Source organism: Mastomys coucha, unplaced genomic scaffold, assembly GCF_008632895.1.
Source record: "Mastomys coucha isolate ucsf_1 unplaced genomic scaffold, UCSF_Mcou_1 pScaffold5, whole genome shotgun sequence".
In the NCBI taxonomy this organism is placed as follows: Eukaryota; Metazoa; Chordata; class Mammalia; order Rodentia; family Muridae; genus Mastomys; species Mastomys coucha.
The window spans coordinates 91,329,956-91,350,509 of record NW_022196911.1 but is presented as its reverse complement, the minus strand read 5'-3'; the positions used below and the strand labels follow the sequence as shown (position 1 = coordinate 91,350,509).

The window sequence follows — 20,554 nt, the reverse complement described above, 5'->3', positions numbered from 1 at the left end:
TAACCAGGCATAGTAGTAGTATACACCTGTAAGGCAGGAGAATTCTGCACGTGAGGTCAGCCTGGATTATGTAGCAGAAATTTCTCCTCACTTTTTCAGATTTTAAATGTGAACCTCAGTGTTTTAATCTATTTCAGGTTATCTCTGTGTTCTTATCTCAGAAGAGTTATAGGCTCTATGGTACTTACGAGATGGTACTTCAATATGGGAGGGTGCACAGCAGCAGGCAGGGCTTAGAAAGTCATCAGTAGACAGAATGCAGCTGATGCAATGGGAACAGAATCACCAGAGAGAACAAAGGGAACACTGAAGCAGACCCTTAGGGCTGGCTGATGTCTGAAGGGACAGGTGAGGGAGAGGGAGGGAAGCCACACAGTAGAAATAGCTGGAGCAAGCAGGAGATACAGCTCAGAGATGGAGTGCTTGCCAAGCATACATGGGGCCTAGGGTTCGATTTTCTGAGCCATAAAGGGAAAGAACAAGATAGTTGAAGAACCAGGAAAAACTGGAGCATGGAGTCAACTAGCACATGATTGAGCCTCTCAAACTTAGAAGCTAGCAGGTCATTCATCTAACTTTGGAAAATTGCTTTTCTGGCAAGAGGTGAACTGAGGACATTGTGGGGAAGGAAGTAGGGAGTGAATGTGCTAGCTCAGAGTCTGTGGGGGGAAAGGGAGCACACACTGACGGTACGAAGGTCTGGGAAGGCAGGGCAAGTGCAGAGAGCAGAAGTATACAAAACAATGGATTCTGCGGATGAGTGAGATGGCAGGTGACAGAACAGGAAGCATCAAGGGTGTTCCTACAAAAGGTCTTTTGGAAGGCAAGGGGATCCTTTAGGAGTTGGACAGGTTAGAGGGAAGGCTGAAGTTTGAAATATCTACTGTTGGGGGTTGGGGGGAGGAAGCTTACTACATGTACAGAAAGACACATGGGGGGGGGGTGGAGAGCTGAGGAGATGGCTTAGTGGATAAACTGCTTGCTGTACAAGCATGAGGACCTCTGTTCAGATCCCTACCATCCACTTAAAAACCAGGTATATATCCATAACTCCAGCACTAAGTGAGGACATGGGAGAGACACAGTGGATCCCTGGGCCTCATCTGCCAGTCAGTCCAGTATAAACAGTGAGCTTTATGTCACTGAGACCCTATCTCAAAAAGTAAGGTAGAGAGTGACAAAAGAAGACATTTAACCTCTGGCCTCTGCATATATACACAAAGTACATGAACTTGCACAGACATGCACAAATACACATCTGTTCCGCAGACATAAGCAAGAAACAAACACTAAAAGGGAGGAGGGACTGAAGGAAGCAAGCATGTTAAGGGTTTCACTATCCAGGTAGATATTAGCCTAAGTGACCCCTTTCCTTCAGCTCTGACAACAATACCTAGCTGAGGCAGAGAACAGAAAGTTGTCACATGAGACAGGCTGAGCTCATCTTAAGTGTGTACTTTAGAATGATGGAGCTGAGACATCAGCAGAGGAGTCTTGGGAAAACATCTGTTACTTGGAGAGTCACTCGATACTATTACATGCTCTATGGTCTGCAGAGTAGTGTGTGGCTATGGCTCCACTTTTCTATAAGGTAAAGTCAGTCCTCTTTCAGTTCTTCCTCAGGGTGAGTTTTTCTGGTTTGAAAGGCCAAGAACCTGACAGAACAAGGGCTGATCCTCTGGGTCAGTAGCACAACCTCATTCTTCTTGTGTGTTTATAGTGAAGGGATGGCTTAACCATCTGAGAGGCCTAGGTCTCAGCCTCACAGTCCTTAGTCCCTAGAACAGAATCCTCTCTATCGCATCCAAAGCGCAGCTAGGAGCTACCACTTGCTCTTATGTACTCCAAGAGCTACTTTCCCAGTGCAAAGATATATAGTACCTTTGTAAGACTACCATTTATACTTTTAAAATAGTACCCAAGTCTACCTGAGACAAACCAGAAATACCATTTTATGAAGAGTAGCACTTTTGGTTATGAGAACTGTCTTTAGAATATAAAACACAGTTCAGGTTTGGTGGTGTATACCTACTACTCCAGCAGTGGGGGCAGGAAGTGGGGTAGGACTGAGGATTGAAGTTTGAGGATAGTCTGGGCTAACAATAAGTTCTCAGTCCATCTAAGCTATAAACTGAGACCCTATCTCAAAACACCAAAATGAAAATAAAATTTAAAAATGTATTTAGGTTCGGAGTTCATAAGTTGAAGTTGTTCCAAAGGGCAATTTGGTAGCCACTATTCTTCCTATTGAATCAAAATTATAAAGTGAATCATGAATAAACACCAACCTGCTAAGATAGCCTTGTGAGCCTGGAATTCTTGGCCAGCCACACACAAGCAGCAGTCTGTGAATCGAGAGTTCTCCCACAGCCCTCCTAACTCATCAGCCAACCGGCATTCAGGAACCTTTACCATGTTCATAGTATTCTGCCCAGAAATATTGACAGAGTCTTGTACTACACTCACCTGTGAAATGTAAAGAGACAGAAACAAAGCTTTGTTACCAGCAGGTGGAGAGAGGACTTCCACCTTAGTGCTACAGATATTTAGATATCACATTTTCTTGAAATTACCTCCAGAAATCAAAACTTTCTCCTTTGTCTCAACTGTTTCCCAATTTATTACAAACACATCTATTTCATACCACACCTTAGGACAATGACAGCCTCAAAGCATAAGTTCTCTTACAGTTTCCAATAAGTCCCATACCTTTGCAAACCTAAGAATAGCCCCCAAGGAAAACTGACAGGAACAAATGCTAAATATCAAGTATTCCCTTATTCCACCTTAAAAGAAAGCTTACATGAAAGTTGCTATAGAGGTCATCATATAACTCTCTAAAGAAACCTAGTAACTTAAGTCCAAAAGCATTTCCCTTACTTTAGTTAAGTCTGGAAACACAGATAAAGTATAGTTTCTATAGAGCTGGGTAAGTAACTGGCATTTCTCAAAGACGTTTGATTAATGAACATGATGACCCAATTCCCATAAGGACTGAGCTAGAAAGGCCTTCCAGTAGGGATAACTGGGTAAATATGCTTTAAGTTTTACACCTGAACTCCATCATCTGTGACAATGACACTCAAGATGACTAATTTCAGCTTACACATGCATTTATACTCCTGGAACAGAACGGCAAAGCCAATTGTATGAAAAACTCCAATTTCCCATTCTGGCTTCAGTAGCATGTTTCAACTAGTTGAATTAATTCAACCTAGATATAAACCAAGCTAAATTTATAGAGGAGTTTGTGAAAGTCAGATGTTAGGATACCAATCACAAGGATTTAGAAGCCACATTAACATTATAAAATATGCTAGCCATCAAACAAAAAATAAGCAGCCAAGCACTCAACAACACTGCTTTCTCTCCTACAACCACATAACATGTTAGGAAAGTTAAGCCTCAGCAGAACTCAAGCCCTGAGAATCAACTCCCTGCTCTTCTACTGCTAAGAGTCTGATGAGAAAGACAGTTTAAGAACATCCTTGATGACCCAGATTTCTTTTGACCTTCAAGATGCAAGTCATCCTTTAGCTGCAGTCATAAACCCAGAGGCAAAGTTAATGCTTGATCCAAATGACCTATAATACCTTCTTGTACGAGTGAGATATTTACTACCAGGTCAAGAAACTTACTCATTTCTTTAAAACAAGCTGTTATGATCTTGCACAAGGAAGGAGTCAAGTTAATCAATTATGAATGTGCTCAGCATTAGAGCACATTTATCAGAGACAGTTTATAACAATATTTTAATAACCCAGAACCCAGCACAAACCACCCCACAGAGATCCTCTTTTGTCCTTTGTAAGATTTCTAATTTGGTTCAATCATTTTCTCATATTGGCACTCTCATTTCTTTGATATAATATTAACACTAAAAGTGAAAGTTGTCTGTTCCCAGTTATAGTTCTAAATACTGATTTAAAAAAAAAAAAAAGGAAAAGACCAATTAACTCCAGCTTCCTCATAGGGAAAGGCAGGAATCCCCAGGGATGGCCAATGGAGGGACTAGAGAAAGCTTTTGGCACTATGTTTCTAGTTTGAATTAAACCAGGCTGACAGGAGCCCAAGATCATTAACACTTAATAGCAATTGAGTAGACTGGGTAAAATGAATTGGCAAAAGCTAAGTCGAGTTTCAAATGAACTATGGTTACCAGTGGACCTTCTGCTGGCTAGATACATGCTTGGTAATGAGTGGGGCCCAAAGTCTACAACACCTCTCAGGAGGGCAATTCTTCTCTCTGGACACAGACAGGAACACAGCAGGAAGGAGAATGCACCTTTATGGTTTGAGTCAGGCTTGTTCTGTAGATATATGGATGCTTGGATTCTCCAGAGCTCTGAATGTCTGGCACCTCTTACCAACATTAAATTCGCTTAATTAAAAATAAATTTTAAATGGCACTCACAAATGAGCCTTCAGAGCCCAAACTTTTAACTTAGAGAGGGCTTGTTTTCCTCTGCAAATGATGATGCTAAAATGAGACCATTTTGAGAAAAACGAAAGATGTTTTTATGCCTATAAAGTTGACTATGGAGACTCATTCAGAACTGCAGCTGTGAGGATGACAGGACTGTGACATTTATGCTGTCTTATAAATGAATGCATGAAAATGTCTCAGGAAGGCTGTATCATCTCCCAAGCTTCAGGCTGAGGAGGGTCTCACTTTGTTTAAAAAAAAAAAAAAGATTTATTTATTTATTACGTAGTGTTCTGCCTGCATATATGCCTGTAAGCCAGAAGAGGGCACCAGATCTCATTATAGATGTTTATGAAACCATGTGGTTGCTGGGAACTAAACTTAGGACCTCTGGAAGAGCAGTCAGTGCTCTCTCTCAACTATCTGAGCCACATCTCCAGCCCCAAAGGTCTCATATTTATTTATTTATTTATTTATTTACTTACTTACGAATGAGTACATTGCAAATGTTTACAGAAGAGGGCATCAGATCCCATTACAGATGGTTGTGAGCCACCCTGTGGTAGCTGGGAATTGAACTCAGGACTTACAAAAGAGCAGTCAGTGCTCTTAACTGCTGAGCCAGCTCTCCAGGCCAGGATCTCACTTTTTTTTTTTTTTTTTTTTTTTTTTTTTTTTTTTGAGACAGGGTTTTCTCTGTGTAGCCCCGGCTGGTCTCAAACTCAGAAATCTGCCTGCCTCTGCCTCCCAAGTGCGGGGATTAAAGGTATGTGCCACCACCACCTGGCTGGGTCTCACTTTTAAAGTCAACTTTTCTTTCCTGTCCAGCTCTGGGTTGTTTTTGTTTTTGTTTTTTGTTTGCTTGTTTGTTTATTTCAAGACAGGGTTTCTCTGTGTAGCCCTGGCTGTCTTGAAACTCACTCTGTAGAACACTCTGGCCTCAAATTCAGAGATCCTGACTATGTTTGCTGAGTATGGGCTTAAAGGCATGGGCTACCATGCCTGGGTTCAACTTCTCTTTTGTAAAAAAGGAAATTTAAAATAAAAAATTTTAAAGGAAATTTCATGAATGACTAAGGGCTGTTGAGTTTTGTATATTCATCCACATAAGAGGAAAATCCATAGAAACATTCAGTACCTCTTAACAACTAAGGACTGTCAAATCTTGTACACTCATCTCCATAAAAAGGAAAATCCATGAAAAATACTTTAGTACCTATATAATAATTAAAAATGGAAAGAATAGGGGCTGGAGAGATGGCTTAGCATTAAGAGCACTGGCTGCTCTTCCAGAGGTCCTGAGTTCAATTCCCAGCAACCACATGGTGGCTCACAACCATCTGTAATGGGATCTGATGCCCTCTTCTGGTGTGTCTGAAGGCAGCTGCAATGTACTTGAATACATTAAAAAAATTGAACAACATTTTAAAAATTGAAAAAATAAGGAAACACCACACACACATATTTATAGTGTAGCACATCATTCAAAGCAACACTTGTAACAACCTCAATGTTAATCAGTAAGAGAACAAACAGTACAAACATAAAACACTTTCCCCTAGACTAAAAATAAACTGTGGTCATATACAAAGTATACATCTTAGAAACAATGTTTTATATATATATATATGTATATACATATACATATATATATATGCAAGTCTAAGTGATAATAGTCCATGTCTTATGAATTTTACAAAGCTCAAAACCAAGTAAATCTGGAGAATGTGTTGCTTAGGGAACAGCACACACAGGTTAACCTCAAGTGTGGACGTGTATTTACTATCAACATAGTTTATAACCTACAAAGATGCTGCATATCAAGCTAACAATCTTCGTAGATCAAGAACAAATTGGTTGTTTCATATATGTAACTAATGCATACCAACAATTCACTAACAAAAAAGGAAAAAAGGAATAGACATATTTATGTAAAATTAGATAAAAATATAAATTCTTAGGCAACCAAAGGAATATTCTATGCGTGAGAATGAAAATTATGTTTTAGAAGCATGAGATATTTTATAAGTGGTATTTCATATGGTGTTTCCTATTTCACCTTAACTACCACCTTACAAAGTGGACAATGAAGGGGAAATGCATGCACCTTCATTGCTAACAAGTATTTGTTCTTAATGTAACTAGGAAGGGTTAAAAGAAGCTGAAAATTTTTATGAAAGTGTTCTATGGCCCAAATTATTAAGGAGAAAATTAAAAATATAATTTAAACATGCTTTTTATGTCCTTTCGTTACCAAAGTAAATACTCTCTGTTAAAATTTGGGAGAGCCCTTGCTCTTTTGAGTGAATGGCATTCAGCTCCACTGAGCACAGTACAGCAGACAGGAAGTGGGAATGGAGAGCTGACATGGCCTTGACATTAATTTGCTGTACAACGTTAGGAAAAATTACCTGACCTCCCGAGGCACTACTTCTCTCTGTATAACAAGAAATGATGAAAACAGATCTAATGGAGTTCTAAAAAGTATGCTAATTAAACAAAATCAACTTGGAAGAATCGCCATATTTCCTAATAGACAAAAATCACGGAGATCTAAAAGTGAACTCTGTGTGGCACATTACAAACAAGACCACCCACCTGGTACATTCAGTTTGCAATCTAATTTAAACATTCAGTCGCAGTAATATCACTGAGATAAAGGCCAAATGCGCACATGTGTGGCTTTCAGTCTTTAACTTTAGGATTCCCTATGACTGATGGGTACACCAAGAATCTTTGAAGCAGCAGCACTTAGTGCACATCAGGAATAGCACAGAACTATCTGGGTACAGACTGAGGGAGCACTGCAGTATAGTGGGTATTTGCAAGTAAATTTCCATGTGGCTATCCTTTCATAAAAGCCTCTAAATAATTAGGAAATAATTAAAATAGAAAATAAAATATAAACATGAATTAAAATAAACTTGCTTATAAATATTCCCTGATACAGGGGAAAACAGGTCAAAGGAACAGGACTATGGAAAATGGTTTAGCTGTGAAAAGTGCTAAGAACTTGGATGAATTGCAGACATTTTAAAAACCCACACATCCAATACACACCCCCACGCAACCGTCTTGCAGTGTTGAATGCTACTAAGTCCACAGAGAGCCTTGGAACAGGAATGAGTCTCGCTAGGCACACGACCAAGTACGAGAAGCAACACTCGGCACCTGTGGCCAACTGGGAAGTGTGAGCGGAACAGATGGCACACCTGGTTCTATGGCGAGAAAGCACGGCATCAGCAGAACTCAGCAGACGTTTCCCTGTTCAACATCTCCTCATCTCCAATGTGTCATCTCACTTCCCTTCTAAGTCAGTAAGGCAAATCTAAACTTAACCACAGGATTTCTCCTAAGAGAATTTCATATGGGGAAGTGAAGAGAGAATGCTGGAACTCAGCCTCAGACCTAACCATAGGATAAGAGTAAGCAAGTAAGGGCAGGTCAAACAGTTTCCAAGTCACGATGACAATCCAGGGGTTGGAGCAGCTGGAACAGTATGGGGAAAGAGGAAGAGGCACATGAGAAAATCATGGACCCACTGCAGACCTGCAAATATAAGGCACCTCATTGCCCAGAATGCCAGAAGTAATATTTAGAGAAGATTCACTTCAGAGAAGCTTGAAGACTAACTTTGACTTCCAATAAAATTAGAATTTTCCACTATCTTGAATTTTTCTTGAAACACAAGTCTTCAGCATTGGGGAGCCTAAGCAGGAAGGTAAGATAGCAGTGAGCTTGAGTCTTCAGCACTGAGGAGCCTAAGAGAGCTTGAGTTCATCCTGGGCTACAGAGAAACCTCCTTTAAACAATCAATCAATCAAAGAAAAACCCCACAAATCCCTAGGATAGGCAACAGGCAAAGATTGAAACTGCTGCTGTTTATACAATACCTAACCTCAAACAAAGCCATATAGTTATTCTCATTGTTCTACTGAGCTAAGTGAATGTGACTTGCAGCTAATAAGACTCACATTTCAAGTTCAATAAACATAAAATAACTGCCACATTTCATATACTTATATAGATACTGATACTCCACCACCTCATTAAGTTACTCTGCAATTAAAATGGAGAGGAATGACTATTAGCAAACCAAATTTTACCTTTCAGTGTGCAAAGCTTTCTAATTGTTAGCAGTATTTGTCACCATCCAGAAGCCTGTTACTGCTGGCCATGCATCACACAAAAGGGCACGATTCTTAAGGAACAAATTCCTGGACTACACAGGTGATATGCCTTTAAAAAGGTCATTAACTCACAATGCAAGCCTGTTATGTCATAAGCTCGCTGGCAGTTGGGACTCTTGGCCTGCACTCTGCCTCCTCAAAGTACAATGGTTATTTGCTTCGCTCTCAGGAAGCAGCTCCCTACCTATGAGATATACAGGGACACTAATATTTTAGTTTACGGGATAGAACTTTTACTTATTTACCCAAGTTGTATTTCTAATTGTATGGAAAATGGCATAAAATGGTTCATTGCAATATTCAGTACCTATATTAATCCCCTTTCGATTAGATCTTGGGTCAAGGAATTTTTCTAAGCTTCTCTAAAGGCTCTTAGGCCTCTGGTGAGAGACTGACCTCTCAATCTGATAACAGCTAGCTCTTCCCATTAAGCTTCAAGTTTCCACAGCTTTCACCTAGAAAAAGTAGCCATTCACCTTCCAATTTTGTATGACTCCAGCAAGACAAGCTAAACTCCTGCAAATAGCCACCAAGTACAAACAGCAAAAATGGAGAGCAAGCAACAGTTAAGCACACCTGGGCTTGCCACTTAAAAAGGAGCCAGGAAGTTTAAGCAACAGATACACAAATGTAGTTGCAGTTGTTGGCCACTGCTCAGCTTCAAGTATCAGACCTTCCAAATACTATGAGAAAAACCCCACAGTTCCAAAAAAAAAAAAAAAAAAAAAAAAAAAAAAAAAAAAAAAGTAAGGATCCTAACTCAAGCAACTCAAAACTGCCAGATACAATCTTTGTTCTTATGAACAGTAACAAGGGGAGAGCTCAGGTGCCCGGCAACCTTGAAATCATAAGGCAGTTCAATCAGTCACATAAATAACATTTGTACTGAACCACTCCCCTTGGGGATTTTTCTCATTCCACATCCTTGACACAATACAATTAAGTCTACCAATACACATCACGTCAGGGAATTGCCAGTCTCAAAGCAGGACAAAAGGACTCACCTCGCAGAAGAGGGTGAGCTTGTCATCAGGGAGAAGCCCATTGGCCTCGTCCAAGAGAAAATCTCTACGGATGAATTTTTTGAATCCCCAGTCTTTGCCTTGCACGAACCTATAAGCTCGCTGACTCTCTGGGATAGAAAAGAAAGTCATATTTAGTTACACAAAGACCAGCCCAAATCTACAAGTATCAGTGTATGTCCGGACTGATGTGAACGTAGAGAACATTTACCCATAGCTTTGGTTTCTTCTCCCTTGGCATTCAGGATGGAGAACTTGAACTTTGCCCGAACTTCACTCTTTGGACAGCTGACCAACAACAGGTAAAGTGACAGGTAATCTTTGCTTTCTTCGTCTAGCCCTTTCGGGTTTACTCGCAAACACCTGCTCATCACAGAAAGAAATGTGCATCAAAAGAACCCTTAGGGCTCCTGCAGCCTAGCACGAGCATCAGAGTCCAGAAGGGAAGATTCGTTTCTATTGTTAGGTTTTGCTTTTTTAAACTCTAAGCCCCTCACCAGGAGACTGAGTCAATAGAAACTTGAAAACAACTTTTCTACACCAATTTGGATCAACTTTTAAAAAACAGGTAAGAATCACAAACATTCACACCCCTTACATCTCTGCCATTTCTTTAATAATTGCCAAATCATTAACCTGTCTCACCCTAAAATATTTAGAGTATTTCAGACGAGTCTGTTTTTCATTCTTCAAACTCAGAAAAAGGTAGCCCTTAGTTTTTCATGGAGGAATAATTTTTCTTCAAAGTCAAAGAGCCTTTTAGTAACACTGTGGGGGAAAAATGTATTCTGAAGAAGTATGCACATAATATATACTCTGTTTGTTTAAGGCAAAGTTTCTCTGCGGAAATAACCTTGGCTCTCCTAGAACTCGCTGTGTACACCAGGCTGGCTTTGAACTCACAAAGATCTACCTGCTTCTGCTTCCCAACTGTTGGGATTAAAGACATGTGTTACCATGCTTGGCTGATACACATCTTTGTAGATATTTGTGTGTGTGTGTGTGTGTGTGTGTGTGTGTGTGTGTGTGTGTGCATGACACACATCTGTGGAGGCAAAGACATGGGATTCCTCCAGATCTGAAGTCAGGGAGTTATAAGCCATCTAATATGTGTGCCAGGAACTAAACTCAGATCCTTTTCAAAAAAAGCAAGTTTTCTTACCTGCTGAGCCATACTTCTAACCCCCAGCAATTATATTTTAAGATTTAAAATAACAGAGGCATTGTGGAAGAAGCAGATAAAAGTAAATCTTATTCTACAGGGGAATGTTCCAAGCTTGGCTTCTAAATAAGAGTCTGAGATGCCAATCTGTTAAGGATGATTCAAAACAGAATTTAGACACAGAACTTAATAGGTTCAACTGAGTTAAGTTGTAAATGTCATTAGCTGAAATGCATGTAGTTCAGGCACTGCTTTCCCACCACAGAACACAATTCACATGTATCTTCAGGCCTTGCCAAGGTTGTGTCATTCCTCTCAAACAGGTGGTCTAACCCAGTGCCTCTCTAGGGAGTACAGATGCTATATATATCACTGTACAAGATGCTAGAGAGGTTTAAATATATGCCTAGAACAAACATTTCACTCAGTAAGTAGTCTGCCACTTAATGTACAAAGTCAACAAATATTAAATTAATAAACTCTTCAGTAGATTATCAGAGGCAAAATGTTTTGATCTTTGCTGGGGACAGATGGTGGTAGGTAGCCTCAACCACCTGCTCCTAATACCTCAAGATGATACTTGGTTCAGAAGGTTGATCCCAGATCATATTCACCTGGCAATAGGCACTAGTTCAGGGATCCCAGACTTAACCCATTCAGTGCATGAACACATTTGACTAATTCAGAGAAAGCACAAAGCTTTGTTGGCACATGGTAGATATACCCATTGTTACTTCAAGTATAGGGAAGCTACATTTAAGACATTTAATACCATGAAAATGAGATCTGCAGTGTAATAACGTGTCTCCTGGAAGATGCTTATCTCTACCCTGCCAGTTACAAAGCCAAAGAAATCTGCTTTATTGTTTAAAAGTAAGCTATTATTATTATTTGAGACAGAATCTTATGTGGTCAAGGCTGGCCTCAAACTCCCTATATAGTAAAGATGACCTTGAACCACTGCCCTGTTCTCCTTTTTGAGAAAGAGTCTCCTTATGTAACCGTGGAACTTGCTATACAGACCAGGTTGTCCTTGAATCCAGAGATCCACCTGTCCCCCCACAACTCTACCTCTCCAGTATGGGGATGAAAGGCGTGCACCAGCATACACAGCCTACCCTTGAACTCATGAGAGCCAGAAAACCTCTGCCTCTAAGCGGTAGGATTTCAAGTATCTACCACCACACCCCATTTATGAGTTCTGAGGATGGAATCTAAATCTTTATATGTGTGCAGAAAATCCCAGTCAAGATTTTAAGTTAAAGGGCTGGTGAGATGGCTCAGTGGGTAAGAGCACTGACTTTCTTCTGAAGGTCATGAGTTCAAATCCCAGCAACCACCGGTAATGAAATCTGATCAGACGCCCTTTCTGGTTGTCTGAAGACAGCTACAGTGTACTCATTTATAATAATAAATAAATCTAAAAAAAAAAAGATTTTAAGTTAAAAAACCTTAGATGTATTGCCAGATGCAATGACACACACCTTTAACTTAGCGCTCCTGGAGCAGAGGCAGAATCTGGTTTACATGTTGAGTTTCTGGCCAGCTAACACTATAGTGAGACCACATCTCAAAACGAACAAAAAGTCACAAAAATTAGATTTTTTGCTTTTCTTGGAAAAAAAAAAACAGAAAACTTGATGGTAGTAGGCCCTTCTCCATACATAGCCCTGGTTAGCTATAGCTGGATGGCTACCAGTCCTTCATATACTTACTGCAGAGCCAAGAACTAAACCCAGATCCTCACACATGCTAGGTGAGTACTCTACTGCTGAGCTACAGGTCCAGCCCTTTAGCAGTCCTTTTAAAAATTCAAATTATGGCCGGGCAGTGGTGGTGTACGCCTTTAATGCCAGCACTTGGGAGGCAGAGGCAGGCGGATTTCTGAGTTTGAGGCCAGCCTGGTCTACAGAGTGAGTTCCAGGACAGCCAGGGCTACACAGAGAAACCCTGTCTCGAAAAACAAAAGAAAACAAAACAAAAAAAAAAGATTCAAATTATAGTTATTACTTCTTTTGTGTGTCCATAAGTGTGTCCATGAGTATGTCCATAGGTGCCATGGCTCAAGTGTGGAGATCAAAGGACAACTTACAGAAATCTGTTCTTTTCCTCGCATGATGTGGGCCCCAGGAATCAAACTCGGATCTTCAGGTTACACCGGCCCTCTTTATTCATTTACATTATCCTATACAACTTGAGATTGCTAAATTATATTAAACTCATAAAATTATTTCAACCATTTATTTGTGAGTACTACTGTATCTGCAACTATTCTAGGCAATGGGAATAAGAAAGTAAGATCCCTGCCTGTAAGAAATTACATTCTGTCCATATCCTATTCAAACCAAGCAAAACAGGTAACTTATAGAAAAAGTTTACACCTAGAGGTGTTTTTCCTCACCATTTCAGTTTATCATTGGCTCCTGATGAAAAAGTTGAACTTTTTATGACTTCACCCATTTCCTCCCGGCAAAAACTAAAGTTATTGATGGTCCACATATAGGAGAACTTCACTACCTTGATCTGTTGATATAAAATTAGGAAGGAATTAAATAGGATGTGTGGGCAACCTAGGAAAAACAGGCTGAAAATCAGACAAGTATCCTTCCCTTATCCCCACAGGAAGACATCAGTTCATTAAAAGAAATTAAAGAAATCTCAGTGACCTTCTGGTTTATAACTTTTCAACTTCTAAAAACACTGGTTGGAAGTGAGAAAATCCAAGTCCCAGAAAGAACAGCAACAATGAGAACAAAACATGAACAGGGTAGGGGAAGTCTAAAGCTCTGTGGTCCCAAACAAGCCCATAACTGAGATGCTGATGCCATTCCTGGGGCTGTGGATCTCAAACCCTGTTCCAAGCTTTAGAATACACCCCCATCAAGGACGATATAAAGGTCTAGCCAAAGAGTCCCCTTCAACTACCATAGAAAACCACTAGCCTTGGGGATTCAGATTCTATGTCAGAAAGCAAGGTCAATAGGTCTTCATCTTATGCTGCTTGCCAGAGAAACCAGGAAACTCAGAGTTAGAAAGTGATTGTGGTGCTTTTGCCCGGGAGTGAAACCTGAACTTACCTGTGTATAGCACCAGCTCTCAGCAACAGGACCACTCGACATTTCTGCCGGAGGTGGAGGACTTGGAACCCTTGACATCGCCAGTTTGAAGGTTAAACTGAGTCTCCAAAGTCAGGGGGCAAAGATTTCTGGTTTTTCTTCACCCTGGTAAGACCCAATAATTAAAAACTTATTAGACTTTAAAAAATTGATTACTTTAATGTTAATTCTGCTCTCATATAATCCACCCCCTCCTTCTAGTCCCTCCAGCCCATCCTACCTCTCCTTTCCCTCTACTGTCTTGTTTAATCTTCGAAGAGACTGGAAATTTGTGGCCTGTTGAAACATTCTATCCTGATTTAAAAATTAACTTCAGAGAAGACCATGTAGTCTCCTGGGCAAAATTATATTATTGTCCAGGCATGGTGGCTTACACCTCTAATCCTCTAATCCCAGCACTCAGGAGGCAGACTAAGGTGGATCTCTGTGAATCAGAGCCCTGCACAGCAAGTTCCAGGCAAGCCAGTTCTACATGAAACCCTGTCTCAAATAAATAAATGAACTGAATAAATAAAATTCCATTACTGTGCCTTGCCCTTATGCATAATGTTCAACATCATCTTAAAAAACCCAGCTGGGCAGGGTGGCACACACACCTCTCATCCTACACTCTGGAAACAGAGGCTGCTGGGTCTTTTGAATTTCAGGCCAACCTAGACTATATAGCTAGTATCAAGCCAACATACGCTACAGAGTAAAATAAAGCAACAACAAAAAGAGACAAACCAGCTGAATATGGTGGTGCACACCTTTAATCCCAGCATTCGGGAAGCAGAAGTAGGTAGATCTCTATGAGTTCAAGGCCAGCCTGGTCTACAGGGTGAATTTCAGCATAGCCAAGACTACACAGTGAAACCCTGTCTGGAAAAACAAATCGAAACAAACTTAAAGGATATATTAAAGCAGATTTCTAAAAAGGCTGCTTGACAAACAGATAACATGGTTAATACTAGATACTTCCTTGTCACCAAAATCTGCTCTTAGGACACAAATGCTCTTGAAATTCACATTTAGAATGACCTTGGTGGGCTAGAGTTGGTTCAGCGGTTAGGAGCACTGACTGCTCTTCCAAAGGTCCTAAGTTCAAATCCCAGCAACCACATGGTGGCTCACAACCATCTATAATGAGATCTGATTCCCTCTTCAGGTGTGTCTGAAGATAGCTGCAGTGTACTTACATATAATAAATAAATCTTTGTGCCAGAGCAAACAGGAGCGAGTGGGGCACGGAGTGAGCAGAGGTACTGAGTTCAATTCCCAGCAACCACATCATGGCTCACAACCATCTGTACAGTTACAGTGTACTCATATACATAAAATAAATAAATCTTTTTTTCCCCCCTGAGACAGGGTTTCTCTGTGTAGCACTGGCTGTCCTGGAACTCACTGTGTAGACCAGGCTGGCTTCGAACTCAGAAATCCGCCTGCCTCTGCCTCCTAAGTGCTGGGATTAAAGGCTTGTGCCACCACTGCCTGGCAATAAGTAAATCTAAAAAAGAAAAGAAAAGAAAGTGACCTTGGTACCCTACCTCCCAATTTTCCTGGTCTCCTGTGCCTCCCTACAAACTTAAGAACAGCCTTCTGTTCTACTCCCCTGCCAGCTGCTCTCTTAAAGGGCAGCGTTTTTACACCTCCTTTAGATGTGTTCCTTTCTCTACAACATCAAGTCAAATTTTCACCTGACTTTCTACACTTTCTTGCTTTCTCTGCTAATAACTCCTCAATCTGAATTTCTCTTTCCTTTCCTCTCCTCTCCTCTCCTCTCTCCTTCTCTCACCTCCCTCTGCCTTCAGAGTATTGGTATGAAAAGCAAGTGCCACCACATGTAATCTTCCTCAATTTTCTTACTGGACTTTCTTTGTCATTATCACTCCCCATAGTTTAATTCTCAATTTAGGTTCTTATGGAGATCAATCATTTCAACAATATCAAATTTCAGTCACTACACAAACATTTCCAAGTCTCTTTATACCTTTCTCATAGCCCCAGACCCCTTTTAAATAGCTGCTACACACTTTGATGGGATGTACCACTAACAAATAAAATCCAACTCAAAATTATTTTTTTAATTAATTAATTTATTTATTATGAGTACACTATCACAGATCTCATTATAGATGGTTGTGAGCCACCATGTGGTTGCTGGGACTTGAACTCAGGACCTCTGGAAGAGCAGTCAGTGCTCTTAACCGCTGAGCCATCTCTCCAGCCCAACTCAAAATTATTTTAAAAATTTTAAGTGATGGGCTAGCATAATGGCTCTGCAGAAAAAGGTGCTTGTCATCAAATGAATCCACAAAGTAGAAGGAAAGAACCAAGCTCTACAAATTGTCCTCAGACAACATATGTGCTGTGGCATATGCATGACATCCCCAAAAATAAAGTAAATATAACAAAAGTATTAAAAATGTAAGTTAGGCCAGGTATGCTAGTATATAACTGAATCCTAGCATTTGGGAGTCAGAAGCAGCATATCTCTGTGAGTTCAAGGCTAACTTGGTCGACATAGAAAGTGATAGGCCAGCCACTGCTAAACAATGAGACCTTGTCTCTTAAACAAAATCAAAGGATGCAAAGTTGCAGAGATTAGGATAGACATAGAAACTCTCACACTGTTGGCGAGACAGTAGATCAAGAATTATATACTGTGTGTGTAGGAATTTGGTCATATCTAGCAAAGTTTAAAGTACACATACCACAGAACTTAGCACTCTCACTTTGAACAGAATGCATACTGCAGCAGGGATTGCCAAATTTAGAAGGCAACAGAATTACCTCTTCAGAATGTTGATCCTACCTCCCCCCCAAGCTTTTGAGTCAGCAATTTGGGATGGGCCCAAGAGACTGTATTTCTAGCAAGGTCCCTGGTAATCCTGCTGTGCTAGTCCTAGAACCACTGTGGGAACCACTACCTAGAGAAATTCTGCACTTATGCACAAGGCATGGAAGGGAGTACCAATGTGACACTGTAACAGTAAAAAGCTAGAAAGAAACTAAGAACAGGTAAGTAAACTGCCTTATTTCCAAACTATTTTAGGATTTAAAATAACTAGATCTATTATACCACGGTCATCAAACACAGGGTGGTATATCATTTCTACAAATATAAGTATTGGTACAGATAAAGGCATTCTGTAGAAGCAAAACAAGAATAACAAAAAATGGCAAGTTAATACCAGGAGAAATGAGGTTAGGAAAGAATAAAAGACACTTCAACTTTGTCTCTCATGTTTTTACTCTTAAAGATTTTTTATTTTATGTAAATAGACATTTTGCCTTATATGTATATGTGTGCACATATGTATCTAGCCCATGAGGGCCTGAAGAAAACCTTGGAGTTGGAGTTATGACAGTTGCTATGTGAGGGCAGAGGAACTATAGACAAGGCGGGCCTTGAAATCACAGAAACTCTCCTGCCTCTTCTTCCCAAGTTAAAGGCGTGAGCCACCACCACCAGGCTGAGCTTTTATCTTGTGCATGTGTGTTCGCGCTCACATGGCAGATGATGTCAAGTGTCTTCTTCTATGGCTCTCCACCTTATCTTTTGAGACAGGATTTTTCCCTGAAACTAGAACTCAGAGATTCAGCTACGCTAGCTGTCCAGAATCCCTAAGCTCCAGGGATCCTCTTGTCTCTGCCTCCACAGTGCTGAGATTACAAGACATTACCACCATCCATGGCTCTTCATGGGTGCTGGGGATCAGAACTCAGGCCTTTATGTTTACATGCATGTTTACTGACTAAGATGTCTCCCAAGTATTTTTTCAGTCTGCTTCAAATCCTGGTAGATGATATTAATAACAGCAAAATCATCCAGAAATAATTCAACTCACAAACATTTGTTTAAGATAGCATTGGCAGGATTAATATGATATATTTGTACCTATCCAGAATAAATACACTTATAAATGTAACTGAATGCTCCACTGGTCATATACACTACCCTAGAAGCATTTATAACTAAAGCATCATTTGCTATCACGGATGAAGTTAAGTGTCTTATACACATGGCATACTGTTTCATTTAATCTTTCAAACCACTGCGTTTACCTGCTTGTTCAAGTCCTAAGACCTGGTCTCACAGCTCTTTTGTCTAGTAACAAGTAATATAGCTTAGGCAGACTTACAAATCCCAGCTACCATTGCTGCCTTAGAGTGAAGCTTCTGCTTTCCCACTTCTGGGCACTCAGCAATGAAGAAGTGAAGTTTACACTCGAGTTAAGAGCTTAAAACCCAGCTCACTTGGCATTTGTTGAAGGCTACACTCCACAAAATACTGATCTAAAGTTTTTTTTAAGTTGTTTTTTTTAACTTTCAAATTCATCTAACAGTTTAGAGGGCTGGGGGTGTAGCTGAGTAGCAGAGTATTTGCTAGTTCAATACCCATTGCTTCAACAAGTACAAAGTTTAAAAGTCTAGGGAAAAAGACATATTTTTTTCAAATGATATTCTATAATTCATTAGTTTCTTTCCACTGAATATTACTCCATTATGACCAGGAATAAAGAAATGCTATTTTTGTTGGAGTTGGGCAAGTATTTGTTTGAGTGGCTACTTTATTCTATTATTTTAAAAATTAAAATAAAAAAATTTTTTAAAAAGAAATACTACTTTGGTCTTGGGGCATTTTTCTCCATTTTTTGTGTTTAACTTGTTTTATAACCAAGTCTTTCTTTGAAGAAAAAAAAAAAACAAAACAACCAAACAAAAGAAATCACTTATCATATAAATATCCAACCCAGCACCTAGGAGAACTAGAGACTCAATCTCGGCTCTGAGAAGCTCTAACCACACAACCTGCTGGGAGAGAAATTGACTGCGATGGCAGAAGTCTAATTAATTTCACTCATAGTGAGCACCATGGGCAAAGTGTTCATCAGCAAAGTAACCTGGTGCTGCATGAACTCTACAGTACTTCACACCAACTACTGCAGAAGCTCAGCAGAAAACAATCTTGGGAAGAAGAGACCTATTTGAGGGTCATACTTTGAGAATGTTTGCAAGAGACAACTTGAGCCAAAATAAATTCTTCACAGCTTCAAACATGTTAAGACATGATCATCCAAGTTCTTTAATGAGAAAATTAAGTTTCTCAAGATGACCAAACTCTACTACACTGACAACTCGAAGCTGAAGAAGCCTTGATGCACCACCATATTACTCTTCTGCTGACTCTACAAAATCCTGATCTGTAAGGAAAGACGTTCCTGGATTACACAGAAAAACTATACTTCGGCATATCCTCTCAACGGCACTATTGGATGCAGTGTTATAAGTTATTAGCCATCCACGATGTGATGCTTCCTAGAACTAGTATAAGACCCTGAAATCACTAACCATCTTTTGAAAAAGGATGGTTTGTTGAAAAGGGATCAATAAATATCATATGATTTCTAAGAAGGTCAAACTGTGGAAGGTAGATATGGATAAGAGAAACATATGAATACTATTGTGTAAAACTGATGTTTAAATTAAGTCTACACAGTTCAGTTTTCAATTGAACCACCTCTTCTTGTCTTCTTATAATGTATAAACATCCCACTACCTGCAGTAGATTTTAAAGTGACTTAAACATAATTTGCATTTGTTCTTTGCATCCAACCCTTTACCATCTAACATAGTGTCTAGAAACAAAGGTATTAGCCACCCAGTAAAAATACTTGAACGATTAAAATATTTATCTAGTTACATTAATTAGTCAACTTTTCTGGTTTTTATTGTTTCTTCTGACAGATCTCTAAGACAGGCTTTCAAAGAACATTAAGTACACACATTAGATGGGTAATCTAATGACAATCAGTAATAGGTCCAAACTCCTAGCCTGTTACATCATATACCAGATCTAAAAAAAAAAAAAAAAAAAAAAAAAATGAGGCTTTGGCCAGTATAAATATCATTTTTTTCCAAAGGAAAAAAAAAACTGGCTATAATTTCCTTCATTTTAGAAACATGGGTATCAAGTGGGCTAATTAATTGGGGCTAGCCAATAATTAATTTGGGCTAACTTCTCATATAATCAAAATTCTTTCAAGACAGATATAGACAGGTGCCATTAACAGTAAACAGAAAAGCCAATAGTTGATGTGTGGTATTCACTGAGCTAAGACAGAGTATCTCTGAAAAATGTAAAACACATAGCTTGTGTAGCTATTTTATTTAATCTTTCATAAGCATTCCTTCATCAATCTAATCTACTCATCCAGAGAATTAAAAAATAAATCAATGTACACAGACATATATACATTCTGATTACATGTTATCTGAGTCAGCTGTATATCCATCAGTTTTAAAATGATAGGAATAAGATCATGAAGATACTAAGTTGAACCACGAAACTTGATTTATATGCCCAAGTAGGTTTGTGTTGGCAATTCCATGTGGTACAACATAATACTTAGCACAAGTAAGCTAGGAATGGAGTGTGAGCTAGGAACAGAGGTTTCTGACAGAGAAACAGTAAGAACTTTAAAAAGCCTACCTCTACCTTGTTTTGTCTATGCGCTTTAAAGACTTATGCAGTTTCTAAAGAAGACTCCCAGGGCCACATGTATTTTAAACCTGAGAGACACTTCCATTCTTCAAAATATAAGATGTCAAAAACATTGTTGATTTAAAAAAAAAAAAAGTATAAAAGACTT

General features: G+C 39.5%; 1 protein-coding gene across 1 annotated transcript in view; it reads right to left on the bottom strand.

Annotated features, from left to right (window-relative positions):
* Positions 1 to 20,554, bottom strand: part of Spop (speckle type BTB/POZ protein) — a gene marked incomplete at its 3' end in the record, with an annotated part of 79,066 nt that overhangs the window by 7,475 nt on the left and 51,037 nt on the right. Inside the window, exons 2-6 of the mRNA XM_031355077.1 lie at positions 13,878 to 14,021; positions 13,202 to 13,323; positions 9,850 to 10,001; positions 9,621 to 9,748; positions 2,289 to 2,466 (exon numbers count right to left, since the gene is read on the bottom strand). Of these exons, the coding sequence (XP_031210937.1) occupies positions 2,289 to 2,466; positions 9,621 to 9,748; positions 9,850 to 10,001; positions 13,202 to 13,323; positions 13,878 to 13,955 (658 nt within the window). The remainder of the gene's footprint in view (positions 1 to 2,288; positions 2,467 to 9,620; positions 9,749 to 9,849; positions 10,002 to 13,201; positions 13,324 to 13,877; positions 14,022 to 20,554) is intronic.